This window comes from Naegleria fowleri (assembly GCF_008403515.1).
Source record: "Naegleria fowleri strain ATCC 30894 chromosome Unknown tig51, whole genome shotgun sequence".
In the NCBI taxonomy this organism is placed as follows: domain Eukaryota; phylum Heterolobosea; class Eutetramitea; order Acrasida; family Naegleriidae; genus Naegleria; species Naegleria fowleri.
The window spans coordinates 590,127-618,070 of NW_025407983.1; the positions used below are offsets into that span (position 1 = coordinate 590,127).

At 38.1% G+C, this 27,944-nt stretch overlaps 13 protein-coding genes across 13 annotated transcripts; 10 read left to right on the forward strand and 3 right to left on the reverse strand.

The window, feature by feature from the left end:
- Positions 1-215: 215 nt before the first annotated feature.
- On the forward strand, positions 216-626 carry FDP41_006346 (uncharacterized protein; the record flags this gene model as incomplete). The annotated part of the gene is made up of 1 exon (XM_044709971.1): positions 216-626. The coding sequence occupies one exon, from the start codon at positions 216-218 to the stop codon at positions 624-626; it is 411 nt and encodes a 136-aa protein (XP_044559585.1).
- Positions 627-2,472: 1,846 nt separating this feature from the next.
- Positions 2,473-3,480, forward strand: FDP41_006347 (uncharacterized protein; the record flags this gene model as incomplete). The annotated part of the gene is made up of 1 exon (XM_044709972.1): positions 2,473-3,480. The coding sequence occupies one exon, from the start codon at positions 2,473-2,475 to the stop codon at positions 3,478-3,480; it is 1,008 nt and encodes a 335-aa protein (XP_044559586.1).
- A 1,259-nt stretch (positions 3,481-4,739) lies between these two features.
- Positions 4,740-6,338, forward strand: FDP41_006348 (uncharacterized protein; the record flags this gene model as incomplete). The annotated part of the gene is made up of 1 exon (XM_044709973.1): positions 4,740-6,338. One exon carries the CDS (start codon positions 4,740-4,742, stop codon positions 6,336-6,338), a length of 1,599 nt encoding a protein of 532 aa, XP_044559587.1.
- Positions 6,339-7,116: 778 nt separating this feature from the next.
- On the forward strand, positions 7,117-9,453 carry FDP41_006349 (uncharacterized protein; the record flags this gene model as incomplete). Its single annotated transcript, XM_044709974.1, has 2 exons — positions 7,117-8,203; positions 8,270-9,453. The coding sequence occupies 2 exons, from the start codon at positions 7,117-7,119 to the stop codon at positions 9,451-9,453; spliced, it is 2,271 nt and encodes a 756-aa protein (XP_044559588.1).
- Positions 9,454-9,718: 265 nt separating this feature from the next.
- Positions 9,719-12,264, forward strand: FDP41_006350 (uncharacterized protein; the record flags this gene model as incomplete). The annotated part of the gene is made up of 2 exons (XM_044709976.1): positions 9,719-11,027; positions 11,129-12,264. 2 exons carry the CDS (start codon positions 9,719-9,721, stop codon positions 12,262-12,264), a joined length of 2,445 nt encoding a protein of 814 aa, XP_044559589.1.
- Positions 12,265-12,409: 145 nt separating this feature from the next.
- On the reverse strand, positions 12,410-13,081 carry FDP41_006351 (uncharacterized protein; the record flags this gene model as incomplete). The annotated part of the gene is made up of 1 exon (XM_044709977.1): positions 12,410-13,081. The coding sequence occupies one exon, from the start codon at positions 13,079-13,081 to the stop codon at positions 12,410-12,412; it is 672 nt and encodes a 223-aa protein (XP_044559590.1).
- A 1,029-nt stretch (positions 13,082-14,110) lies between these two features.
- FDP41_006352 (uncharacterized protein) lies at positions 14,111-16,639 on the forward strand (the record flags this gene model as incomplete). Its single annotated transcript, XM_044709978.1, has 1 exon — positions 14,111-16,639. The coding sequence occupies one exon, from the start codon at positions 14,111-14,113 to the stop codon at positions 16,637-16,639; it is 2,529 nt and encodes an 842-aa protein (XP_044559591.1).
- A 68-nt stretch (positions 16,640-16,707) lies between these two features.
- FDP41_006353 (uncharacterized protein) lies at positions 16,708-17,845 on the reverse strand (the record flags this gene model as incomplete). The annotated part of the gene is made up of 2 exons (XM_044709979.1): positions 16,708-17,708; positions 17,758-17,845. The coding sequence occupies 2 exons, from the start codon at positions 17,843-17,845 to the stop codon at positions 16,708-16,710; spliced, it is 1,089 nt and encodes a 362-aa protein (XP_044559592.1).
- A 435-nt stretch (positions 17,846-18,280) lies between these two features.
- FDP41_006354 (uncharacterized protein) lies at positions 18,281-20,294 on the forward strand (the record flags this gene model as incomplete). Its single annotated transcript, XM_044709980.1, has 4 exons — positions 18,281-18,328; positions 18,380-18,658; positions 18,733-19,186; positions 19,249-20,294. 4 exons carry the CDS (start codon positions 18,281-18,283, stop codon positions 20,292-20,294), a joined length of 1,827 nt encoding a protein of 608 aa, XP_044559593.1.
- A 705-nt stretch (positions 20,295-20,999) lies between these two features.
- FDP41_006355 (uncharacterized protein) lies at positions 21,000-21,784 on the forward strand (the record flags this gene model as incomplete). The annotated part of the gene is made up of 2 exons (XM_044709981.1): positions 21,000-21,281; positions 21,338-21,784. The coding sequence occupies 2 exons, from the start codon at positions 21,000-21,002 to the stop codon at positions 21,782-21,784; spliced, it is 729 nt and encodes a 242-aa protein (XP_044559594.1).
- Positions 21,785-22,637: 853 nt separating this feature from the next.
- FDP41_006356 (uncharacterized protein) lies at positions 22,638-23,634 on the forward strand (the record flags this gene model as incomplete). Its single annotated transcript, XM_044709982.1, has 2 exons — positions 22,638-23,124; positions 23,201-23,634. The coding sequence occupies 2 exons, from the start codon at positions 22,638-22,640 to the stop codon at positions 23,632-23,634; spliced, it is 921 nt and encodes a 306-aa protein (XP_044559595.1).
- A 1,143-nt stretch (positions 23,635-24,777) lies between these two features.
- Positions 24,778-25,197, forward strand: FDP41_006357 (uncharacterized protein; the record flags this gene model as incomplete). Its single annotated transcript, XM_044709983.1, has 1 exon — positions 24,778-25,197. The coding sequence occupies one exon, from the start codon at positions 24,778-24,780 to the stop codon at positions 25,195-25,197; it is 420 nt and encodes a 139-aa protein (XP_044559596.1).
- A 38-nt stretch (positions 25,198-25,235) lies between these two features.
- Positions 25,236-27,885, reverse strand: FDP41_006358 (uncharacterized protein; the record flags this gene model as incomplete). The annotated part of the gene is made up of 3 exons (XM_044709984.1): positions 25,236-25,546; positions 25,616-27,770; positions 27,841-27,885. 3 exons carry the CDS (start codon positions 27,883-27,885, stop codon positions 25,236-25,238), a joined length of 2,511 nt encoding a protein of 836 aa, XP_044559597.1.
- Between the last annotated feature and the right edge of the window lie 59 nt (positions 27,886-27,944).

Consider the following 27,944-nt stretch of genomic DNA (forward strand, 5'->3'; position numbering starts at 1 on the left):
CCTCCCTCCCTACATTCTAAACTTTTCAACAGTCACTCAAAATTTTGTCAGTTGACCATTACAGTAACCTACTGCTCTCAAATCTACCTAAACGATTCGACTCTCAAATCTTTGACCGTTCTATGAATTCAACAACAACCTCCATGAACATGAGCTCAGTGATTTCCAGTCTGTTCTCTTTCTGGACTTCCTTCCTTCAGCAAGTATTCGAATCGATGAATGATCCTGCAGTAACTTCGGAATTTTCCTTACATGAAGATTTTCCATTGAATAAGAGCGGACTTAGACTCAGTTGTTCCTCTCCCAATTCCTCTCCCAATATGTGTTCTTCTTCTTCTCTAATTGGAGAGATGGAGAAGGCTTTTGATTTCTTGTCTGATTCTGACCAAAGAATATTGAATAATAATAATCATAATGAAGAACAAGTAAGGAATGAGGAGATGAGTAGTCAACCAACTCAGCAACAACAGAATACATTTGTTTCAGAATGTTCTGAAGTGAATCCTCCTCAAGTGCCTCTTATCCGTAAAGGTCTTTCCCGTAACAAACCCACACAGGAAGAGTTGATGCGATTGTGGTCCTATTCGTTTCCTTCGATTCGAGAAGCTGTGGATCCTTGCCAGTGATGAGGATTCCAGCAAATGGCATAGACAGGCCGAGAGGGATCCACTTCTTTACAACCACCACGTGTTTTCGGTCAAGTTTGGAATTTGGATGACATCGCCATAAATGGAAAAAAATAGGTGCAAAAAGGAGACTCTTCTCAACCAAACAATTGCTTGACGCACATGATGAAACATGCGCATGAAGGACAATGTTTGGAAGCATGACGAAATAATTCCCTTTTCATAAACAGTAACTCTTACAATCATGTTTGTTACAATGGATGCTTTCTAAAGACAACAACCAACCTGAAGTTCATACCATTCTGCATCTGTTCCTCACACCGAATGTTCTCAGTCACCGTCCATATTAGGATCAAATTTTTGTCCAAATTGTGAAACGATGGACGGAAATGTCACATCAATCAAAGCAAACCACTCTAAAAAACAACAACTCAACGACCTTACAGTTGGTGAGAATTTTCATTGTGCATTTCAACCAGTTCGTTGTAGTAGCACTTCCTGTCCATTGGATGCATAGCTGTTCCGTCAAATAAGAGCAAACGACCTTTTCTCTCTCGTTCGTTGCATCACTCCCTTTCCAAAGTTGCTTTCTCTCTTTTCAAAACAGACGTCTATCGAACTGTTCTGTCTAAAATTAAACGGTTATTGCCATAGATAAAACTTTCCACTCTCCAACGTTCTATTGACAACAAACAACGTGTTTCTGTTATTTGCCAATATCCTTCCACTCTCTGCTCCAACTTTGTTCACTCTCCAACTTTCCCAAAAGAAATCCACACATTGTTAAAAGACAAACAAAATGCCTCATCTTGCTGTTCGTTCAAATTGTTGCAGTGATGGACTAGCATGTATCATTCGAATGATCGTTCAAATAGCTCTAAGTGTGTGGAAATTGTTGAAGTGGATATTCGTTGCCGTTCAACAAACGAATCAATTGACCACCTTTGATGATATTAGCGAACAACATGAAGACCATGTTGAAGAACATCATTTCAATACTACATGCGATGATGAAGAATGTCATGATGTGTTGAGTAGTGACACTTTTTTCAATTCAAACCTTTCTCCACCGTGGTACACCCAAAAACTCATCGATCAAGAAGCGCATGCACAACACAACAACAATGACGACATTGCAATCACCAATCGTCATCGTCATTGCTTCAAAAGCCCTCGCCGAGATGATGATGATCGTGAAAATATCGATCACCTGAAGCGCATTCTCTCTCAATTCACCTTTCCTTGAATAGAATTTATCTCTTTGAACACGTTCATTCTTATGAAATTTCATGAAAGATCTGTAAAGAGTGCGAATCCCGAGTTTCACTTGAAGCTGAAATCAATGTACGAATGAGGGTATCCGTGTGTTGATACAGTGTTGAGTGTTGAGAAGAACTACATGAATGGAAAGGAAGAGAAGGTTGTTGTTGTCTGTTGAAATTAGTCAACTCTCAATAGACCAGCATGCTTTTCTCCTCAAATGATTAAATCACCAGTGGTTGGAATAAGGATGCATGACATCACTCGACACTCTCGTTTCGACACGATTCGAAAAGTGCGTTGACAGTTTTTGGAAGTTCAAAATACCTTTCCAATACAACTTTATCCAAATTTAAAAAACCTGAACTGCGGAATTTATTGGAAAAGTTGAAAATTTACAACAAGTGCTTGTTCCGTACATTATTGTTTATTCAAATAAAAACAATTTCGCCCCAACAACAACGACAATTACAACAACTTTTGTTGTACTTGTTGGTCGTAGTAATTAAAAACGCAATTAGCCTCTCTCAGCATTAGAGAACACCAACTCAGAAAGAGTACTTGTACAACAACAACAACTTTCGACATGATGAGTCGAGACCACAATGAAAACGATACGAGTTTGATTCGGAGGAGTATCACGGATGGAAGCACTTGCGAAACAACACCAAGTGATGATATAATACTTGCTTCAATTGATTCGACAAACATTTTCTCTTCTTTATCACCCAAAATCCTTTTTGAAACAAATCATGGTAATTCATCATCAGATTCATGTGATTTTTCATCACCACAACAGACCGAAGAGAAACAAGGAGGAAACTATGATATTGATGTTTCTGGACAAACCAGTTCCTTTCGAGGATCACAACAACATTGCCCTGAATCACAACAACAAGAGCACATCAAAATAATGACAAGAGACAGCCAAGAAGCCTCCGAACGAGGTCCAACACGAGAAGAAAAACAAACACAATATTCACTATTTGGAATGCTTCTTTCGTTTCTTTCCTTCTTGGTTTGGTCTTTGAATGTAATTTTGCAACAGTTGCAATCGGGTTGGATCTTTTCACCTCTAGATTTCGATTATTTCCAGCCAAACATCATGTTGGCAAGAGAAAGAACAGAAGAAGATGAGCATTTGATCATAAAAAACCAGTCATCAAGCGAACAATCATCAGAAGAGTCCTCTTCCCATCATCATTCAACGACAAATAATGAGAGAAAAAGCAGTCTAGTGTTGTTTATCGATGACGAACCTCCTCTCGTCACAACAACAAGTCAAGAGACCACTGACGTTCATCCACCAACTCTCACTAAGAAACTCTCAATCAGTTTACTCGAAATTGAAAATTCTCTACCTAAAGCGATCCTTAATGAACCACAGAAGATCTCCCGGCTATCCTTCCGAAAATCCAACACCAAATCACCAACTCTTTCAAAAATACCATCCTACACTGGACGCACAATTAGTCCTGACCTAGATCCTGAGCAACTATACAAACATCAACGAGATGAAATGATCTACCTGAAGCATCATTTAAATTGTTTCAAATTTCCTCAAACAAATGATAAGGAAGGTGAGAGTAGGTGATCATTTGTCTATGTTTGAATAGCAGTTACTAGAAGGAGTCGACCTGTCACTCCCATTTTTCTTCATGACCATTGCAATTGAAAAGGGCACCTCCATTTTTTGTAGTTGTTTCTTGCCGGTTTTCGTCTTCTGACTTCACAGTTCCTCCATGTAAAAGTTATCCTGAACTTCTATATCTGGACAGTACGCGAGCAAAATTTGTTTTAAATTGGTAAAGTACCGCAAACATAGAAAAGAAAATGCATTTTCTATTATCAATGCTTAGTCACTGCCAGCTTCTGCCACACAACAATCTACAACCTAGAATGACGATTTGCCAAGAAAACTGGTTTCTAAACTCGTTTACTGTGACAAGTAGCAGTCACAGCGCGATCATCATCATCATTCAAAATCTCTTATTTTCTTTATGGCTTACAATACTCTTACTTTATCTTTTTGTGATTGCCATATGGTTCGCAAGGAAAATACAACATGTTAGATTTACCGCGTCATTACGGCTCAAGGATCGAATAGATGTAACTGATCACAAGACGACATACGTGACGGGTAACTTGCTTGTCAATACAAATGACAGCAAAGAAGGAACCTCCTCATCAACAAACAGTTCTTGTGACTCATCCTCTCCAACCACCCAAACATCTGAGACTATTTTGTGTTATCTACACCCAGATTTTTATACCATCCCAATTTCAAGAACCGAAAAGATGGGACAATTCTCTGCACAATTTTCCATCGTCTTCAATGTTGTGACCAAAGACAAACAGTTCGAAGACTTGATTACACAAACGGATGATTCGGCAAGCATTTTGAATTTTGAAAGCCACACTCCAAGAAACGAAACAAGACTTTTCAATCACTCTTCCTGTCGATCGAACACATCAAGATTTTGTGTTGCATGTTTGAGGGACGTATTGAATCGATATAGATTCCCATTCTTTCTTCCCCATGCCGTGTGAAATATCAACATTAATAAAACACAATTTGTTGAAAATATAGTAAATATCAGCCATTACATACTCTTGTAACAATTTCAGTAATATGAAAGATATAATTGGTGTTTTTCCATTTTAGTTCTTCTTTCCCAGTATCGCTCCCTGTCACCACCCTGTCATCAGTAAATGATTTAATGAAATACAGATTAGTTTTCTCCCAAACACTTTTTATTATCAAGCATCCCAACTATTTTGTTCTCTCCAAAAACCCTTTTTCTCAACTCTTCGAAACCTCTGCCACCATCAAGAGTCACCAATCAAAAAAAAATGTTTCAATTCCGAAGATCTTTGACACGTCGGGAATCCCACACATCCCTCTCGGCAAGTCTCTTCCTCCTCCTTGCCGTTATTGCCTACCTCTCCATCCCATCGATCCATGCTCAACTCGCATCCACCTCATCACCAGCTTCAGCTCCACAAGTCGAACAACAATCGAGCATTCAATTCGGAGCTGAATCTTTCCGTGCTGGTGGTGGCCAACCCACACAACAAGAATATGGCGTTGAAGAAGATCTAGAAAATGAAAATATTCCTCTCTCCGAACTGGTCAAAAGATTATCGAGTGGAGGATCTTCTCCATTGGAACACCAATCGGATTTATTTATTAGAAAAATCCCATTCGATGATCCAAAGAAAGTTCAAGAATTGGCTCAATTGTTGAGTAGTCGAAAGGCTAGAAATTTGAAGAGAGTAGTTTTTAATAAGAATGGACCTGAGAAGGAGAATCCCAACATGTTGGATTCGGAAATGTTAGCAATTTTGGTGGAGAACGGATTTTTGAAACAAGACAGCAATTCATCTCAACTCGAAGTGATTGGAATTACTTCGAATAATATTACGGATGATAGTTGTTTGATTTTGAGCAAGTTGATCTTTAAGAAGGGCAGTGTTGTGAAAAAGTTGTACTTGTATAATAATAATCTTGAAGGATCGAATTGTTTGAGATTGATTTTCAGTCCAGTCTTGTTGAGTGGTCAACAGGCTTTGGATTCCAACAAGATGACCATTCCACCTCTTTCAAAGATTGTCATTTTACACAACAATATTGGTGATGAAGGTGTGAAGATTGTGACACAGGTGGCTCGAGCAATTCCAACAATTACAGATCTCATGTTGAAGAAAGTTGGTCTCGGAGAAGAAGGTTTAGTGCACTTGTCAAAATTCATTACCGATCATCCCACTCAACTCGTTTCATTGGATATCAGTGAAAATGACAAGGTTACATCCAATGCATTCTCTGTATTTATGGAAGCTGTTGAAAAGAGCACTATTCAGCTGCTGAACATTAATGAAATGGGATTGAAAGGAAAGGAGTTTGTGGATCCACTTCTCAAACTCATCAAAAACAATAAGAGTATTCGAAAGATTGATTTGAGTGACAATCGAATTGGTGACAGCGGTGTGAAAACCATTATGAATGTCTTGTCTGAACTTGTTACTCCAGGTGGCTCCTATCCATTCCTTTCCAAGATTGATCTCTCAAATGTTGGACTCACTGGTGATGGAATTCGTGTCATTATTGACACTGTGAAAAAGAATACTTCACTCAAGAAGGTCTATATTTATCGAGTAGAATTCTTCTTTGAAGATCCAACCATTGAGGCAGAATTGAAACAATTAGGAAAGGTCATCAAATCAGATTTCATTGATGAAGAAGTTGTGACCACCAATGGTGGAGGAGATGAACACCAAAATGCTGACTCACAAGAAGAGAATACCACCAATGAAGACACTGAAGTGATGGATGACCAACAAGGACAAGAAGAAGAAGAGGAAGAGGAAGACAATGCCACTGAAGAAGAATTGAAGGCACATCCATTATTTAGTGCAGCTCCAGGACAAACCACTAAGAAGGATGAATTGTAATTGGTGAGAGAATTCAAGAAGAAAAAAAATGATGGAAGTTCGATGCATGGTGTATTTCAATCGAATAAAACGAAGAATAGATCTATTCCTCAATAAATTTCGTGATGATGCCATTGGATCCTAGCAGCACGCTTCAAAGCCAGATGGCATTTGAATCATCTGTTGAAGAAACTAATTTCAGCCTCAACATCCACACGAACCTTAACGTGATTCAATGATGCAACCCGTTCGTTCGTTCGGAAACTGTAAATTTTACGACAATCACTTCGGAAATTTAAAGCTCTTATTCTTTTTTCTCTTAGAAATTCTATGAATTGGGTTCATGAACATTCATTGATTTTGGTATGACCTAGGTCGAGGAGCTAGATCCTCTCCTCTAGGCAGGTACCCTTTGTTATGAACAAGGAATTTCCAGCTCCTCTTCTCTAGGCAGGTACCCAGTCTCTCAAGTCTCTCATATCGAGGCAAGGTCCGAGTGGATTGTACTTTTACCGAGTGGGGACCAAAAATTTGAGATCGAAACTACTATATCCTAACCTACGATGAGACTCGGTTTAAGAGTTGCTACAATTGCATACATTCAAATTATTTGAAACTCAATGAGAGAATAAAGATCTGAAAAGAATTGAAAACACGTGCTGTCTGTGGTTTGCTCTGCACTACTCGTGGCGTTGAGTTCATCATCCAACAACCATATCCTTTCTCTTTATTGAGAGTTTACTGATTGTCCCAAAATACCATCTTTGTCTTTTTTGATAAGGAAACTTACGAAAATAAGATGCAACCACTGCATTCGAGAGAAGAGTATGTAGGACTCTCTTCTGCAGATCAGCCAGAGTCTAACCTCGAGAATCACAGCAACATGAATATCAACAACAACCAAATAGAAGACAATGGGTTAGCTGCAACTCCCTCAAGGACCCTCTCGTCTGAATCCATTGAAATGGATGAATCAGCTCCTTTGGAGACTCAAGAAAGAGCTGAACGTATTGCATCCACTATTCATTCATCATCACGCAATGATGAGCCTCACCAAGCTCCTTCTGATCTTCGTCATAACCATCATCATTCGGGACACCACGGTACCTCAACACACCATCCGGAGCCATCTCATCTCCATCGTGGAGAAACCATTCTCGACCGATTGGACGATGTATTGGACATTAGTCACAACGAAAACGTTTTATCAAGTGTTCTGATGACTGAACACCATTTAAGACGTTCACATGATCACCAACAAAAAGCACACCATCACCAAACACCAGCACTCGAAGATGCTCCCTCTCAATCAAAAGTTTGCGATAATGCGGATCTTGTCATTGATCAAAATACGACATTTCCACCCTCTTCGACAACTACTTCAGAAGTGTCCATGTTAGACAACAAGTTGGAATCGTCGTTTAATGATCTCAAAGTAACTGCAGAAGGAGAAGTTGCCACTACTTCTGAGAAAGGACCTAAATCTGCAGCTGCTAAGGCACTTCTCAGAAAGAGAATAATTAATTTAATTCTCTTCTTCTTGGGAACAATGTGTTTCAAATTTTCATATGAGACATTGTCAGGTGCGATTGGTTTGACCATTCTCACAAGATTGGAAAATCATCCTTTGGGAGCAACCACCATTTTGAGTTTATTGACCATTACTTTTGGAATTTCACAATCCATTTCTTCAACCTTAGTGGAAGGTTTTTTGAAACAAGTTCGTGCCACTCGATTGTACAGCATGGCTCTTTTATTCTTTTCTCTGTTAATTTTAACAATGATTGTATTGGAGGCAACGACAGGAGGAACCTTAACCGAAGCAGGATATTGGTCGCCGTGGATTATTTTCCCAATTTATGTTTTTATTGGATTTAGCATTGGAGGTGAGTATTGTAACAATTTAATATCCTGTTTATTTAATGATTGACGTATTCTGCTATTCTCATTAGTCATTGAGGTTGTAAGAAAGATTATTCCAGCATCCATTCTCGGCAACTCCAAATCTGTGACCCTTAAAAGATTGAACGCAAGTATTCACATTATCTACGAGTGTGCAGGTACTGTGGGTGCTTTCCTTTCTAGTGTGTTCATTGAAAAACTTGGATCTATTTATGCACTCTGTCACATGCCTCTATTTTTCACTGTTGGTGCAGTGTTCCTCTTCTTCATCAGTGTTAAGGGTCTGCAACAATCAGAGGATCAAACAGAAACAGTCAACCCCTCAGCCTCAGCAACGGATATGTCAGGCCTCACTTCTCCTCGACCAACATGGTCTCAAAGAGTCAAATCTTTTATGGTTCGTGTTGGAGTTATTGTAAAGAATTATTTCAAGAGCATGTTCATTGGAGCCAAGATTGTTCTCGCCAATCGATATTACATTTGGCTCATTCCTTGTTTTGTGTTGCCTCAAACTCTTCACAGATTGATTGAAAATATCTTCCTTCCTGCTTATGCGAAAATGATTTTGAAAAAGGGAAGTTATTCAGGAATCATGTTGGGAGGTTCAAATTTTGGAGAATTGTTGGGAGCTGGATTATTGTTCTTGTTGGCCAAGAAGGTCAAGAAACCAACCATTTGGATATTGATGGATGCTTTGTTTTTGAATTTGATGTGGATTTTCCCATTCCTCACTTTTGATGAAACCACAAACAATAATTTGATATTTGCGATTTGCATTGTTCCAGCGATGGTGTTGACCTCTGGTTCTTATGCAGCTGGTGACTGCACTCAAATTGCTTACATTCAATCGACTTTATCTGATGAAGTGAATGAACAAACAGGTGTGAATGAATTGGCAGCAGTGATGAGTTTCTTGTATTCATGTTACATCATTATCACAACCTTTGTTGTGTTTGGATTATCTCAAGGAATTGACAGATTCAATGCTGAGAAGAGACCTGAGTTTGGTTTCATGACTATTTGTATTGTATTGACTGTGTTGTCTGTGATAATTTCCACTATTTATTTACTCTTTGCTAAAGTTAAACCTTCCAAGGAAGAAGAAGAAGAGCAACAACAAAAAGAAGCTGAAACGAAGGAATTTTCTGAAAATCCAATCAATGATTCAAGTCGAGTTAACTCAGTTGAACAGCTCGCTCCAAAAGAAGAGTCCTCAGTTGCAGTCCATGTATAATTAATATTCCTTTTGTATTCTCCTGATATGTGAGGAGAGTTGGATTTATATTGGGTGTGGTATGACTACCAGTAAGTAGTGACCACCACACGATCGATTCAAATAAATCTACAATGTCTCTCTCGGGCGATCAGCTCCAAGGTCTAGACCTCGAATAACGCCGTCACCATCAGACAAGGGGATTAAGACAACTTCAAGTTTGAAAAAGTGAACGAAAAGGATTCCCAATCCTTCATTTCTACTGAGGACTACATATAAACTCCAAATGACGAAGGGTAATCGTTATTTAGATTCGGCACTCGACCATGAGAAAGACAAACAAATAAGAATGGATCACACCTCATCATACTCTCATCATGAAGAGAACCCACGACACCATCATCTCCGAGAAGAACCACCCTCACACATGGAACAAGCACTCACATCCTCGTCTTCCTCATCCGAAACCAACACCTCTCAAACCCAACTCTCTCTCCATTCTTCCAACCGAAAATCCCGAAAGAAACATTCCAAGCGATATTATATGGTGGAAACTCACGACGATGATGAATGTGAAGAAAATAACGGAGAAGAACAACATGACTGTGATGATGATTCCGATCGTAATGACCATTCGGAAGTGAAACCAAACACCGAGAAGAAGAACAACCAATTCATCATGATGAATAATATTCCTCAAGAGGAGCCACTCATTCAAGTGTCGGAAGAGAGGAGCAACCAAGAACAGCTGCCATCACTTTCTCATGAGGATTCTACACAATCGTCTCAACACACGAAACCACCACAGAAAGCAAGTCGTCATCATCATGAGGATACGATTTTAGATCACTTGGATGATGTGTTGGATGTGTTCAATGAAAATGTGTTACCGACCCTCCTTCACACAGAACATACATTGAGACATTCTCATGCTGCAACAACGACATCAACGAAAACAACAACAAATGGAATGATTACTAAGGATAAATCTCATCATTTAGCAGCAGAAGATGCCCCTTCTTATTCAAAAGTAGGAGATAGTACCGATCATGAAGTGTCCTTTTCTTCTTCTTCATCTGAAAATAGTTGTTGTGAAGTGACAGCGTCCGTTTCTGCCATTCATGTGGATCTTACTGCTCCAGCAATGACAAGAAATGAAACCTTCAACAATAAGGAAGAAGAACAAGTTCCTAAAGTTTCGAAAAGTGTATTCTTTCGCAAACGAGTCACGAATTTGATACTATTTTTATTGGGAACAATGTGTTTCAAATTTTCATATGAGACATTGTCAGGTGCGATTGGTTTGACCATTCTCACAAGATTGGAAAATCATCCTTTGGGAGCAACCACCATTTTGAGTTTATTGACCATTACTTTTGGAATTTCACAATCCATTTCTTCAACCTTAGTGGAAGGTTTTTTGAAACAAGTTCGTGCCACTCGATTGTACAGCATGGCTCTTTTATTCTTTTCTCTGTTAATTTTAACAATGATTGTATTGGAGGCAACGACAGGAGGAACCTTAACCGAAGCAGGATATTGGTCGCCGTGGATTATTTTCCCAATTTATGTTTTTATTGGGTTTAACATTGGAGGTGAGTAATGTCGTATTAAGGAAGTATATTCTAATCGCTATTTGGGAAATGCGATTTTTTGTTGTGTGGCAATTGGGAAACTATCGTCTTTATGAATTCAGTCATTGAGGTTGTTCGAAAGGTCATTCCAGCTTCTATTCTGGGAAACTCTGAATCCTCAACCTTAAAGCGCTTAAATGCGAGTATTCACATCATTTATGAAGTTGCAGGAACCATTGGTGCTTTTCTCTCAAGTGTTTTCATTGAAAAACTTGGATCCATCTATGCGTTGTGTCACATTCCATTATTCTTCACATTAGGTGCTGTATTTTTATTCTTTATAAGTTCAAAATGTGACACTCAGGAACAATCCGAGAATGATGATAGTGTTTCAGAAAATCATTTCGATCTATCTCCACAAAGAGAACGTTTTGCAATTTTGAGACGGGTTGGAATTGCTGTAAAGAATTATTTCAAGAGCATGTTCATTGGAGCCAAGATTGTTCTCGCCAATCGATATTACATTTGGCTCATTCCTTGTTTTGTGTTGCCTCAAACTCTTCACAGATTGATTGAAAATATCTTCCTTCCTGCTTATGCGAAAATGATTTTGAAAAAGGGAAGTTATTCAGGAATCATGTTGGGAGGTTCAAATTTTGGAGAATTGTTGGGAGCTGGATTATTGTTCTTGTTGGCCAAGAAGGTCAAGAAACCAACCATTTGGATATTGATGGATGCTTTGTTTTTGAATTTGATGTGGATTTTCCCATTCCTCACTTTTGATGAAACCACAAACAATAATTTGATATTTGCGATTTGCATTGTTCCAGCGATGGTGTTGACCTCTGGTTCTTATGCAGCTGGTGACTGCACTCAAATTGCTTACATTCAATCGACTTTATCTGATGAAGTGAATGAACAAACAGGTGTGAATGAATTGGCAGCAGTGATGAGTTTCTTGTATTCATGTTACATCATTATCACAACCTTTGTTGTGTTTGGATTATCTCAAGGAATTGACAGATTCAATGCTGAGAAGAGACCTGAGTTTGGTTTCATGACTATTTGTATTGTATTGACTGTGTTGTCAGTTGTCATTGTCGCTCTCTATTTATTGTTTACAAAGATTAAGCCAACACATGAGGAGGAAGAGGAAGAACGAAAGAAAGAGGAAATATCAGAACTTTCTTCTGTTGAAAAGAATTCTTTTACAGAGAACAATGGCAATTTGACAATTCCAAGAAATTTCAACATGTAAATGTTTAGAGTATCATGAAATATCCTATTTGCTTGAATCGATTTTAATCGTTGGATTACTTAAATCATAAAACACACAAACGTTCTGTGAGGAGAACACTCAACAATTTTGACTTGCATGTACATTTCAACTTGTTAACCATAATTTAGATATTCAAAGAGTCATCCTCGTTTAAATCTGAAGTATATTCAATCACTTGGTCGATGATTGTTTTCAAAATCAATTTTCCTCTTTTCGAAGGAATTTCTGTGTCCCTCAATACACAACCATTCCTTTTCATGCAAATTCCCAAACCAATCTCAATTGCTGATCTTCCATCTTGAACACTAAAACAAGGTGCCTTCATTTGACAACCATAAAAATAATATCGTTTTTTACAAAATTTAAAAACAGGTCCATATCCCATGCAATCCAATTTACATGCAACACATTCAGAATGATGACGACCCACAAAATATTGTCTTGAAATGAGAGAATCATTGGTTGGTCCTGTTATATTGAATCGTTTGGGTTTTGATTGAATGACATGTTTGGCAAAGCGAGAGAGTTTTTTCAATGCACTTTTCGTTTGACGTTTTTCTCGACGATTCATTGGTTCAAATTTGTCTTTGTCTTTGGATTCATTGTCTTGATCGTCATCCTCATAACCACTATCAGAAAAGTCTGTCTTTTCGTTCTCCACCAAGAATTCTTCATCCTTCGTTTTGTCATAATTCAACACTCGATACCAATCTCCTTTCGAAAGACCAATCTTGGAAAGAAGAATTTTGTCGTCGCTGGATGGTCTTCGACATTCACTCGAGGTGGCTTGAACCATTAATGTCATTCGTGTCTGCCGTTGAAAACATGTCAGGGTCACTACTACTGACCAACAGAGAATACATGCAAGGACAAAAAACTTGGGAGTGACAAGGCGAAAAGAACGAACTTGTCGTTGACTCGAGGCAGTGAATGTGTTCATTTTGTTTGAAACCACAACAGTTGACCTATCCCACTTGTGTGGACAACCAAACTTCCATTTTGATTCTTTATTGATCCGAGTTGACGAGTGATCAAAGATTCGTGCTTTGGTGATTTTGGGAAACCCACCTATGTCTTGCTTTGCTAGAAACAAAAAGGTTAATTTTCCGTCCAACCTTTTTTTACTCCTGTAGACACTTGATGTCACTCCTGTTTACGTTAAATAACTTACTGGCCTACAACGACGTGCCTAAAATCCGATCTATTTAAATTTCCTCAATGAACATGACAACAATATAAGGAATCCAGAACGTTTGTATACTTTTTGAATAAAACTTTTGAAATAAATTTGACTAAAATGTAGGGAAATGAGTCTAGTACATATTCCGCCCTGAATCTGAAGGCAAGGTAGTATTCAAAATTTTGAACAGTTAGATGTTTTTGTTGATCGTGTAGCAATTTTCAAATTTTTTTTTCGCTTGAAAGAGTCGACGTGGATTAGATTGGATTGACTGATGATTCAATCCGTCGATCCTGGTTCATTAAATTTCCTCATTGTATACCTTTCACAAAGAAATTCGTTTACCAACGATTTCATTCATCATTAATCATCACCTATGAACATTAGCACTGGTCATATTTGATGATGAAATGAGTTGAAGTGGGAATGGCACTTTTTATGAACCTGTCACACTGTAAACAGCAAATTGCATTCTGTCTTGAGCATGGTCTACATCTCTCATCGTCAAAAATGGAAGTCGAGTCACCCGTTTTTTTGTCGTGTCGTGTCATCTCTCCAGTATACATCAACCACAAACACCTGTCTCATGGCTATTTCTTTGGCAATTCTTCACCCCGTCAACGCAAGAAGACATCAGAAAGAAAAATGCACAAATCCACAACGGTTGTTCTATCTGCTGTGGCTCTCGTGGCCACATGGATGGTCATGATGATGATCATGATGACAACCACACACGCTTCTTCCTTGCGTAGTGAACTTTCTCAACTCGCTTCTCTGAAAGCACGATTGGGATCCAAGTGGAATCCTCGACTCTATTTCTCAAACCGAATTAAACGAATTGCGAGAAAGTTTGCCATTGCCATTCCTCGTAAATGTAAGAGAAGAATCATCACAGTTGATGAAATTGAAAAGATTAGAAAACTTTCAAAATGTGAATTTCCAAAGGACGATCAAATTGAGTTACCACCATTGCCACCTGTCAAACCAAAATGTCCTCTTTTCTCTTGCCGTAAACATTGCTTCAATGGTTTTGAAAGAGATAGTTCTGGATGTCAAACATGTACATGCAAGCCAGAGAAGAAACCTGAATGTCCACAAGTCAAGTGTACCACTCGATGTAAGAATGGTTTTGCCAAGGATGAGAATGGATGTCAAACATGTGAATGTCAAAAGAAGCCATGTCCTGTTTTGATGTGCTTCAGAGCATGTCCAAATGGTTATGAAAGAGATGAGAATGGTTGCGTGACATGTGGTTGTAAGCCTGAGAAACCATCTGAGAAACCTTCTGACAAGCCATCAGATAAACCTTCAGATAAACCATCAGACAAGCCAAGTGACAAACCTTCTGACAAGCCATCAGACAAGCCATCAGATAAACCAAGTGACAAACCAAGTGACAAGCCTTCTGATAAACCATCAGACAAGCCAAGTGACAAACCATCTGACAAACCAACCGATCGACCAATCGATGAGAGACCACCAAAATGTCCTCTCTTCAAGTGTGCTCCTTGTCCATTCGGTTACATGAGAAATGCAGACGGATGTCAAACATGTCAATGCTTGAGAAGAGCATGTCCATCGGCTCTTTGTAAAAAATTCTGTAAGAACGGTTTCAAGATCAATGAAAAAGGTTGTCCAATCTGTGAATGCAATGAAACACCAAAGGCATGCCCACAAAGAAGATGTAAACTGTATTGCAAATATGGATTCAAGACTGGAAGAAATGGATGTGAAATTTGTTCTTGTAAACGAAAACTAAGTCCATGTCCACAAAGAAGATGTAAGAAACATTGTTTCTTGGGCTTTAAGAGCGACTCAAAAGGTTGTCCAACTTGTCAATGCAACACTCCAAAACCAAATCCACAATGTCCACAATACAAATGTCTCAGATATTGTCCAAATGGATACAAACTCGATTCAAGAGGATGTCAAACTTGCTCATGCAAACGACAAATATCATGCGCATTAAGAAAATGCAAGAAACATTGTAAATATGGTTACAAGAGAGATTCAAACGGATGTGCCACTTGTACCTGCATTCCAGAGACCAACAGATGTCCTCAAAAAAGATGTAAGAGACATTGCTTTGCTGGATTCAAGAATGATGAGAAAGGTTGTCCAACTTGTCAATGCAACATTCCAAAACCAAATCCAAACACTTGCCGTAAATTCAGATGTCATTTGTCCTGTCCAGGTGGATACAGATTGGATGAAAAGGGATGTCCAACATGCAGCTGTAAAAGAACTGTTTTCCCTCCCATTAAACCACCTGTCAAACCTCCAAGACCAGAAAGACCTCCAATAGACGAAAGACCTCCAAAGCCTCCAGTGAGACCTCCAAGACCACCAAAACCACCAGTTAGACCACCAGAAAGACCACCAGAAAGACCACCTTGGAGACCTCCTGTTCATCCACCTTGGAGACCACGTATACCAGTTTGGAGACCAGTTTGGAGACCAATTTGGAGACCAAGAGGACGTGGAAGAGGTGATCCTCACTATGTCACATTGGATGGAAAGGACGTTCTTTTCAATGGTTTGGGAGATTACATTTTCGCTGAAACTACTGATGGTTCATTTACTGCTCACGTTCGAATTGACACGTGGGCTGGTGAAGAAGCTACTGCAACTGTCAATAAGGGAATTGCTGTCAAGCTTGGAAATGACGTTGTTGAATTTAGCAGTCAAAGTAGAAAATTCTATTTGAATAAGGATGAAGCATCCTTCGAGGTTGGAAAGAAGTATGAACTCGATGGCGGTTTCTTGTTGAGAAAGACCAGAAAGTCCTTTATCATTAAGGCAGATAATGGTGCTGAACTTTTCGGTGAATTATTTGTCTTACATGATGGTCGAAGTTATTTGGATCTTCAAATTGATGCTTCTGAAGATGTTGAATTCTCTCGTGGTTTGATTCTGGATGGAAAGGATAGTGGTAAGGCCATTGGATTGTTCCGTACTCACAAGAGAAGAAGAGTCATGCCAAAGACCAAGATTGATATTCCAGAATGGGCCACTGAACAATGTGCAAAGAGAGGTTTGACTGGAAAGTCCTTGAAAGATTGTGCCTATGATGCTGCTGTGACTGGAAAGGAGTTTGCAAAAGAAATTGCAAAGGATGAAGCTAAATTCAAGAGAAGATCGGATAAGGTTGCCCAGAAGAAGAAGAAGAATTAAACGATCTTCATCTTCTTTTGAATGGATTTCACTATTAAATTATTTAAATTTTATGTTGAAAAAAAAATTTATCTCAATTCGAAAGTCATCCTCTCAATAGCCTCTTCAAGGAAATCCACATCAATCGTGAGCACGGATTGGAAATACACGCCATCACAATCACTGCCTGTTTTCATCCTCTCCACCTGTGTTTTGAATTCTTCAAGTTTTGTTCTGTTCAAGCCTTTCAAAAACTGGACGGCATCCATTATTCCTTGAAGGATTTCTTTATTGCATCTCTTATTATCATCATGATCACCACCACTTGTACTACTTTCATCTAAATTCACGCCAGTAACATCTGAAATGTATTTCCATATTTGAGTGAGGTATGGATTTTCATGCATGTCGGACCGTGGTGATGATGAGCAGCATGCTTCAGCAAACTTTTCAATCTTGGTCAAATATTCCTTCTTTTGCTTATCATCAATGACGGCCATGTATGGCTGATCAATACAAGCGACTCGAGAAGAGCCCTTATTGTTGGTGTTGATGATAGAGAAGAGAACATTCGATGAATTTCCTTCATGTTCCCAAATCAAATCAAGTGGAAATCGATCACAGTTATTAATGATGATATCCATGACAACCATCCGACCAATATCATTCAAAACAACAGGATTTGTCAAAATTTCTCGTGCCAGTTCTTCATGGTTCATTAAATCTTCCAAAGAATATGCTCCTTCCACAAGTTCAATCAATAGAAAGAAAGCTCTATACAATTCCTTGTTTAGTTTCCTCTCTTTCACAAATAGTTCATGCTTTGTGGCAAACTCTTTCAAATACTTTTTACATTTTGACCAATAGGTTTTTATGGGATTCTTAAAATCAGCCTTATATTCAATTAATTGAATTTGTGGAGTTTTCAACTCAAGAAAGGATGCAATTTTACTTCCGAATAATTCTTGAGCGATGGTCGCAATTGCTTTTACAACAACATGTCCCTCAAGTTGTGTCTCCACAAAGAACACTCCAGCAGTAGGATTTTCGCTGAAGCGAAATGAATGGTTGTCTTTTGCTAGGTTGTGAGCTTTGGGAGATTTCCGATTTTTGATTTGATCTTTTAATTGTTGATGCACTTGCTCCTCCAATGTGCATCATGGATGGAGGTGGTGGGACAAAAGAAGGTGGTGGTGGTGGAATGGTTGAATGTTCCTCTAGTGACATTTTTTATTGACTCGAGTCGAAATAAAACTGATATTCCCAGTTCATGTCGTGCTACGTTCATCTGTGACTCTCTCAAGAATTGATGAGGCTTACAATTTTCATATGAAAGCGGTTTTTAAAACGATTGGTGATGTGAATCACAATAGAATGACTTCACAAAACTTTCTCAAGAAAATGTGGTCTTTTGTTGAAGACCTTAATATCTCTCAAGGTTATGTCTGCCAACTGACTGCTGGTGACGTTGACAACCTCGGTTCGGTTGAACCATGTCACCGAATTGACCAATGTCTCTTCCATTTTGATTCATGGCTCTTCCAAAAACAGATTGCAATCTTGCCCAAAGGTTCTTCAAGAACGATCTCTTTTCTGCAGACAAACCCAAACAAAAAAAAAGTGCTCCTCACCTCTTCTTTCTCTAGAATGATATCTCCTCGAATGAACGAAACCAATAACCAAATCAATTGGATTGACATTCAGCATGTGGTAAGTGATGTTTATGCCTGTTTGTACTCGTGTGTGTAATCTCTTGTTCAGACCTTTACCTCGTGGGTGAATTTGCATTTGAAGAAGATTGGAATCACTCTCACCGATTTATCTTCAGGATTTACAGATGGAACAAACTTGATTCATCTCATTGACCAATTGACTTTGAAACATCAGAGAAGTAATGACGGTCAGACACCACAACTATTGTCTCCACGAATGAATACCAAACCAAAAATTCCAGTTCAAATGATGGAAAATATTAACCGGGCTTTGCAACGCTTGAAGAATGAGAATATTAATTTAACAGGTATCACTTCTAACGAGATTGTATGTATATTTTTCACCGAAATATTTCATATATATTTATTTTAATTGACATGTCAAATGTGAATTGTCAACAGAATAAGGGAAACCTTAAAATTTGTCTAGCTCTTGTTTGGAGGCTAATTCTGTTCTATCAGTTCAAGAATAAGAAAGCAGGAGATGAAAACGATGTCATGGAGTCCCCATCTAAAAGTAGAGGATTGTCTCTGGAAAAGGAAATGATTGGTTATATAAACAGTATCATTTCAGAATACACAGAAAAGTACAAGTTCAACGTAAATGACATATCCTCAAGTTGGGCGGATGGAAAAGCATTAGGAGCTGTCATTGACCGATTGCTACGAGAGAAATTTAACGGAGATATCGAGGCTTTTAAAGCATTTTTCAACTATGAGCGAGATGTTATCTACACCGATAAATCCCATGCTGAAATTAATTCACATCTAGTGGATGTTGCAAATGACCACCTAGATATTCCAGAATTAATTCATTCAAACATTTTAGAAAAAGGCCCTGAAAAACTCTCCATGTGTAAGTACGGTTGAAATGGTGATTTGTTTGGCATGTGTGACAATTGAAAATTAATATCACAGTGACCTATCTTTCATATTTCCGAGAGAAGGGAGAAGAGTTGATTCCCATTGTGCCTCAGCATGTAGAGCCTGGTATTTCTTCTCCAACAACATCATCTCCTACCAGCGACTTAATTACTCTTCAATCGCCAAACGAGATGGAAGACCAACAATCTCTGACCTCTTCAGTAACTCATGATCCTACTCTTTGCCCAAATTGTGGCATGGTAGACATTTTAAAGGCAGAAGTTGAACAACACGCTCTCGAAAAAGAACAGTTGAGAGATCAAGTTGAGCAATTGCAGAAGGAAATAGAAATACTAAACTCCAAATATTTAAAGTTGGAGAAGTCTCAACAGACTCTGGTCACTCTCAATCAAGAAGAAAAGGAAAAGCTTGTTAACGAACTAGATCATGCCAAATCCGAGTTGTTATTGAAAGTAGTTCACGAACAAGAATTGCTGAAAAAAATCGCAATCTTAGAACAACAAATGTCACAAAACAATGCCCAATCACAGACAGAGATTAGTAACCTGAGAGAACAAAACATTGTGCTTACGCAACAGGTTGAGGATTTGAAAATTCATATTCAAGAAGAGCAAAAGAAAACATCATTTACCGAGGACAATGATTCAACTCATGGTTCAAATCAATCTACAGGTTCTGAGCCAAACAATCCAATTCAAGACTACACGGAAATGTATGAAACTGAAAAGAAACAAAACCAAGAATTACAGCACAAGAATCTTGTTCTAGAGCAACAATTATCAGAGCTTCAAGAAAAGCTCGCGAGCTTGGAAATGGTTCATTCATCACACCAACTACTTTCAGAGAAGTACAAAACGTTACATGAACATGCTCTAAAAGAGAATGATATTATTCGTAAACAGCTTGAAGTTCTTCAAAAAGAGGAGAAATATCAAGAGCAAAATAGTTTAGGCCTGAAACAACCCTCCTGTAATATAACGAACCAATCAATCTATAGATACGTATCTAGGTTTAACATAATATTGCTCGCTGTTGCAGTAATTAGTGTAACCTTACTGATGAGTCGGAAACAGGATTGAGCAATCCAGAAGTTGACTCAATTAACAAATTTAAAAAATTAAGATAACTGTTTTGTTTCATTTTACTCTTGTTTGATCATGTTGATTTCATTTAGTTTCGTTCTTCCTTTTTGTACAGTGGGCCATTATTGTTAAAAACACTTGTCAAGGCAGGGAGGATTAAGGGGTCGACAGATGCAACAAGTTCATAAAACATTTACAGCCAAGAGCAAAGACCACTAACATGAAAAACAAAGCGTTAAAGAAAGATTGGATCTTGATCGTTGGGGCCACCATCCACATTGTTGTGAAAGGTATTAGATTCGTTTTTCTTTTTCTCACCTAATCACAAACAAATTTTTAGTTTCTACTTGCTATGATATAAATTAGTACATTTTGAATGACATTTATTTTGGACATGAAACAACTCTGAAGCCACATTGATGAAATTGGAGGCATGTGAACAACACCTGCATTTACTAGTACACTTCAGTCCAAAATACACTTTGGATCACCCTCCCTCACTGTAAAATCAAAGTGCAGTCTCCAAAGCTTCAACCTTGAACTTCATTGGATTACAAAGGTGAGCATCATGTCACTTTTCACGATGGTAACCACAACAAAAATTTTGATGGTCCAACAGAAGCCTTAATGTCTTAAAAATTGTGTCAACTGTTCCACCTCGCACAATATTTGTGTTTTTTTCTTGTTGTTGCTTGTGTATACATGGCACCTTTGGTAACCTGTGCCTACAGTATCTCCACCGTTGTGGGAACAGGAGCTCAAGGCTCTGGGGGAGACTCTGGAAGTGCTTTATCTTCCCAACTTTATTGGCCAAAAAGTGTGTTCGAATATAATGGTGAAATTTATATTGCAGATACTTACAATAACAAGATTAGAAAAGTTTCGCAATCAGGAATCATTTCAACCATTGCAGGAACTGTTACTCAAGGATATTCAGGAGATAACGGACTCGCAATTAATGCACAACTTTCTCTCCCGTCGTATGTGTATGTGGACTCCACAGGGATTTATATAGCTGATGCAGGTAATAATTGTATCAGACCAATTCAGAATCAAATCGTGACATGTATTACGTGGACTCTGATAACAATGTCTTGAAAAAGGTTTCAAACGGAGTAGTGTCAACTGTTGCAGGTACTGGCACTCGAGGATTCGGTGGTGACGGATATCCTGCCACATCTGCCTTGTTGGACAGACCCTCTGGTGCATATATTTCCTCCTCCTCCAATGAAATCTATATCTCTGAATGTTACAATAACAGAATAAGAAAAGTGTCATCGTCAGGTTTGATGTCCTCTCTGGCTGGAACCACTCAAGGTTATTGCGGAGATGGTAATTTGGCAAGTAATGCACAACTTAATCATCCTACCAGATTACTGGTCATCTCGAACTGTGATCTCTTTTTTACTGACACTAATAATCATGTGATTAGAAAATTTTCAGGTGGTGTCATAACAACCGTTGCAGGAATTGGTGGATCGAATTGATTTAATGGCGACTCTGTCAACGCTCGAAATGCTCAATTATTTTACCCTCACGATATTTATTTGATTCGAAATGGTAGTTTTTGCTGATTCTTTAAACAACAGAATAAGAATATTACGTCCACTTTGTAATGGAGTGGTTTCAAACGATTCATCGGTTTGCTCAGGTCAAGTTGTTTGTCTTGATGAAGACACTTGCCAATGTAATGACGGTTTCGGTGGAAAATTCTGTGAACTTGCAAAATGCAACAACACCCTTGCCAACGAAACTACGGTTTGCAATGGAAGAGGTTCATGCAACAATGTGGATACTTGTGTTTGTCAAAGTGGATATGGAGGAAAATTCTGTGAACTTGCAAAATGTTATGGCCTTCTTTCCAATGAGACTTCTCGTATCTGTAATGCTCATGGTTCCTGTCAAGCAGTAGATTCGTGTGCATGTTACCCTGATTGGGGCGGTTCTGATTGTTCCATTCCAAAATGCTTGGGGGTTGCAGAACTCGAGCAGTGTCTGTAATGGTCAGGGAAGTTGCAATGCTGTTGATACGTGTGTTTGTAACACAAATTGGGGAGGTGCTAATTGTTCCATTCCCAAGTGTTTTGGAACTTTACAAAATTCCACATTGGTGTGTAGTGGACATGGTACATGCACAGCTCCAGATCATTGTAGTTGCAGTTCGGGATTTTTTGGAAATCAATGTGAAAATTCTGTGAATTCTCCAATCATTGTAAATGCATCTTGTTGGGATTCATCTGAAATGGGAGCTCCAAAACCTCAAATTTTTTCGGTGAATGGAGATGGAATTCAATTTTTATTGAATTTTTCTGTGGATCCAAATGTGGTTTTACTCATGGTATGAGAATTGGAGAGAACTCATCATTCCATGCGGACAGTTGCACTTTGAGTGGAGGTGAGGGAGTGAATTTGACTTTGGTGACAAGTGACTATTCCTGTTTTAATGTCTACACCTCTCCAGTATTCAGTTTGGACTATTTAATGACAAGTCCAAATGTGAAGAAGGAAACCATTGGAGATTTGGTCAAACTAACCGTTCCTATTGCTCTGTATTACTTGGATGTAATAGGCTCAAATAATGGAGGATTTTTCCGAGCTTATGAATTTACCTCATCACAAGCCATTTATTTAACACTCACATCCAGTGATCTCTTCATTCAACGAAACCTCTCCATTAGATCCGTACACAGTGAATTTGTATCCGCAAGAATTTTCAACAGAGCCCTCGACAGGACAACTCAAAGTTCTAATAATTCTTCGAGTGTCAAATGTCACACTCATTTCCTTCGACTTTTACAACACCACAAATCCAAATTACATCTTCCAAGTGAGTACAACTTCCTTCTTGTCTCAAAATGGTCTCTTTGCATTCTATCAAATTCGAATGCATTCCAATGTAAAAGTTAACGACTATCGAGCATTAACTTTGTTCAAAGCCACTTTGAAAAGAAATGGTATTCTTGACAATTTCATTCAATACATTCCCCTCAAAATTGATTACACCATTGTAGTGGCTCCTTCCGACAAGAATTACACTTCAACCTCACATGTATTTAGCATCGCGAGCGATTGGTCACCAAAAACGAATTTCAATACTGGTGAAAAGGTCTTTGCACAAGTTCAGAATTCCTCCACACTTGGCAACAACCATTTGGTTGTGAATGACGCTTATTTGTGTTGTTTCAAGGCATTCACACCAACTATCTCGTACAATCCCTCACAAGGTAAATATGGATGTTCTCAATATAATTCTGGAACAATGGATGTTTGGAAACCAATCATTACTTCACAAATTGGAAATCCAGAATTAGAAACTCAACTTTATCCTTATCCTTGAGCTAAAACATTGTATGGATTTTCGTTCACTCTCATTTCTTCCATGTTTCCTCAAAAATATTCAAATTCCAGTTTAAGTACTTCATGTTTTGTTCAATCCAAGGTGGGAGTCAATCCAATGACAAGATCTGCAGCTGTTTCAATGAATTCTGTGTGAATGTAGCAAGTACTGATTTGTCATCTGCGAGTGGTGACTTGTGCGAAAGAAAGCTCCACTCGCGTTTCAGGAGGTTCATCTTTGTCAATAGATTTCATGTTTGTCGTTGACGTTGCTATGATGATCTTGACAGCGTTAGTTCAATCTCTGTTGTGGTGATGTTGAGGAAAGAAGTAAGGAGTAGTAGTTTTTTCTAATTAAGTATCTTAATAACAATGCTTCATTCTTGATCACATTTGAGATCACTCGATTCAAATTTGAGTAAAAATCCAGACTCTTGAACAACCCTGAGAATGATTTCTTTATTATCATTTTGAATGTTTCGTGATACCAAATATAGTTGCACAGAAACATCTCGAACTGTGTTGAGGGGTTCTTCACGAGAGATCATTAATGGTGTTTTTCCAATTTATATTAATGAGTATTATTAGAAAGTTGCACGAGAAAAGATGAAAAGTATTTTGGATACATGACAACACTTGAACCAATGAGATATATGGAAACTCAATTACAAATCATTCCATTCAAAATTCTTGCCAAATGTATGATTGAGAATGATCTAGCTAAAACAGAGTTTTCACAACTTCAATATAAGCTTGTATTGGAAACTTGTTCATATTTACAAGGAATCATGAATCGAAAAGAAATATGGTTAGAAATTACAATCCATTAACAAGACTTCCTGATTCCATTCCAAATAATACAATATTTATGACAAAAGTATTGTGTGCTCTAAAGAATGATTTGAAGCCAACTATGAATTGGGAGCTTTTTTCAAGAATTTCATTGAAGAATTTAAAAGAAATTGCATGGCAGACATGTATACTGAGATGGATATGTGTCAAATTTTGTTCAAAAAGTTAAAGAAATGCATAACAACGATATGAAAGCATTTAATGGAGTGGTACAACAACCCTCTTCAAGAGCCGATGGAATGCTCAAACACTTGCAACACATATTGTGCAATCAATTGAATCCAATTTTGAAATGCATTCAACCAGGATTAGACATTCTTTCTTTGAGAATATTGACTCATTAGTAGATGGCAATGAAGCCCAGTTATGTCTTTTGGCTCAAATTACGACTGACATATTAGAAGCTGCCGGAGTTTTGCATGGTACTCTTAAAGGATGTTCTATCACTCACATTAAGCAAGCGATGGAACAAACTGAAAATATTCCACTTCTCAGAGAAAAGTTGAAAACGTTGTTTTCTGATCGTTATGAAAATGTTACGTTGATTTTGGATAAGGATGGACCACAATGGTCTCCAACAAGAAGGTTCAAGTTTCGTGTGTGGAAAAATAACAGAGATCAATTTGATGGGACGGATGATATTGATTCTGTTTTTGGAGAGGAATATAGAGCTTATTTCGAAAAGGTATCAGCTCTGAAAAAGTTTGAATAGTAATGTACATCATAGAGTGTATAATGTTGCAAAGAGGCTCATTCAGTGGAAGAAAAAACTTCAGTTAACCTATAATCCAAAATCGAATGGAATTGTAGAACTTGATACCATGCATTGACGTTTTGTGTTGAATATTGTAAATAGAAATCCATTATTCTCATCAATCGTTCTGCCACTACATCATTTGGACATGTTTGAATATAAGAGCTGTAAAAATCACGTGCACGGCCCAGTAGCTCCTTAATATTCTCCTCTGTTGTACATTCCAAAGTTTGCCCAAAAATGAAATTTTCTTTGAAAGCTTGGAAGTTATCATGAGCTTCTTTTTGTTGCAGTTCGTACATCCACTCTTTTGTAATTCATGTGTTGTCATTTAATGTTTTGTCATGTAAATTTCATACGTAGAACATACACTTACCATCTTGATGAACAATATTTTCCTTAATGATTTCAAAAATGGTTGATAAAACGACTTGGGATCCCGAATCTGAATCTAATACTATTCGATCAATGGGTCTTGTAACAAATTTAGTCGTAGTTTTTGAATCTAAGGTATATGAACAGGCCAGTAGTTTGCAATTTAGCTCATTTGCCAAGTGTGACAATTTCTTTGAATTTTGAACCACATTTCCAATGGTGAAAAATCCTCTGTAGGAACTATTTCCTAAATTGCCAGAAAAACATTTCCCACTAGATACACCAATGCAACACTTAAGAGTGGTGCCATTTTTTCTTGATTCATTTAAATTATCAATCAACTTGACGAATTTGAGGCATGACATTAGCGCCACTTCTCGTATGCTTCTTTCACCTGAAGGTCCTTGATCAGTGAACGTTAATTGAAATTCATCCACAGATATTACTTGAAAATCAGTATGAGTGTTTTTTGATAGCATGCTTAGACCTGCTACAATTTTTGAGAAATATTGTGCTATATCATCTGAAGAAAATTCTTTTGTCATGTTGGACAAGTAAATTCGGACCACCGAACAAACTTTTGGGAAAAGTCCAATTTTAAAGAGATTATTAGAAGCCATATTTGCTGAATGAATGGAAGCTTCTTTGGATGATTCTCTTTTGCTGACCTTACTCGAGGAATGAGAGGATTCCAATTCGTGATTCCCCTCCTTGTTTGTCATTTCATTCCATGTGAGGGAATGTTTCGTCATCCTAAGGTGTAAAAACACACTTTCGGGAAGAAATGATCTGATTTCATTGAGCCATACAACTGTTTCTCGTAAGTAAATGAAAATATAATCCACTTCTCGAAATATACTGTTCATAAACTCGACTTGATCGAACTCCATGGTTTTGATTTTTTGAAATTCTTGCTCCAATTTTCTTAACGGGGCAGTGGTCACATGACCAATGAGTATAGAGAAGGTCACTCCTAAAATCGCAATCACAAATGTAACTGCAATTGAAATACCTGTAGAGATATTGGTTGCTTGTTCAACTTCTGCCTTTTCCACAACAATAAACAAATTCCATCGCAAATTTTCAATCACATACTCGGTCTTAACCACATAGTATTCTACGCCTGCACTCATGATACTCAACAAATTAGGGGCTGATGTGAGAGACCCATACTGAGCAGCAATTTGCTTCATAAGTGCTCCAGCATTTCGATCTTGCAAATCAAACATGGAAACTCTTGACACCAAATCCCAAGAGGTCGTATTGATACTTCCACCAATCACAAGATCATTGTTTTGTTGTGATAGAAGAACGTAACCTCTGTTCATCACTTTGAGAGATGCCAGAAAACGTTGAATGATTTGAAGGGATAAATTGGTTTTAGCAAGGCCAATAGGATTGGACGTTTTTTTACCATACACAGCATACTGAATAGGATCGTATAATCTTGCGCTGTAGTAGATGGTATAACCTCCACCTGGAAGAAAATAAGGATCACCAAATACTCCATCCAGGTCTTGAAACTCTGGGCGATGAAAATTATCAAATGAATGCTTCCAGTAATCTTGAACAGTGACATTGTAATTTGGATTGACTTTAAGCACTCGGTTCAAGTTTTGACCACTCACTAAATCCACTTCATAGACAAACATATCGGTTTCATTACTTTTTTGGTGATAGAATCCTGGAACTTCATTGGGAGGAATTCCAACGTAATTGATGGTTGAAAGTTGATCTGCAAATAAAAAGCCAATTCCATATGGATGAAACGTGACAAATTTCGAGAATAGATATTCAGTTTGTGGATTCATGGGAACTACTCCCAAGTTAAAATCATATGCGATGGACTTAGTAGCTGCTGTAATTGGTCTAATCTCAGAATCGACATTCTCTACCACATAGTTTGCAAATGTATTCATGAGCTGAGTGGAGAGTTCATTCAGAGCTGTTCTTGCACCAACAAAGGACACCAACCAAATGACTATAGAACATGAGAGCACTAGACAAGTGATCAAAACAACAATAAAGATTCGTATGGAACAGCAAGCAGAAAACCTTGTGGTTGGTTTCTCCCTGATGGCTTGTTTTAAACCATGATCATCTTCATCATTATTTCCGCCAGGAGTGTTGGAGCAAAAAGAAGAGAATTCATCTTTCTGTTGGGGGAAGAATTTGAGATGAATCATTCATCATCTTCATGATAAGAAACTAGTGGTAATTACTTACAGATGATGATCCATTGATGGATGGTGCTAATGGATAAACTTTCATGATTTTGTTTGTAGTTGCTGATGTTGTGTTGACATTTAATAATGTCGGTTCGTTTACGA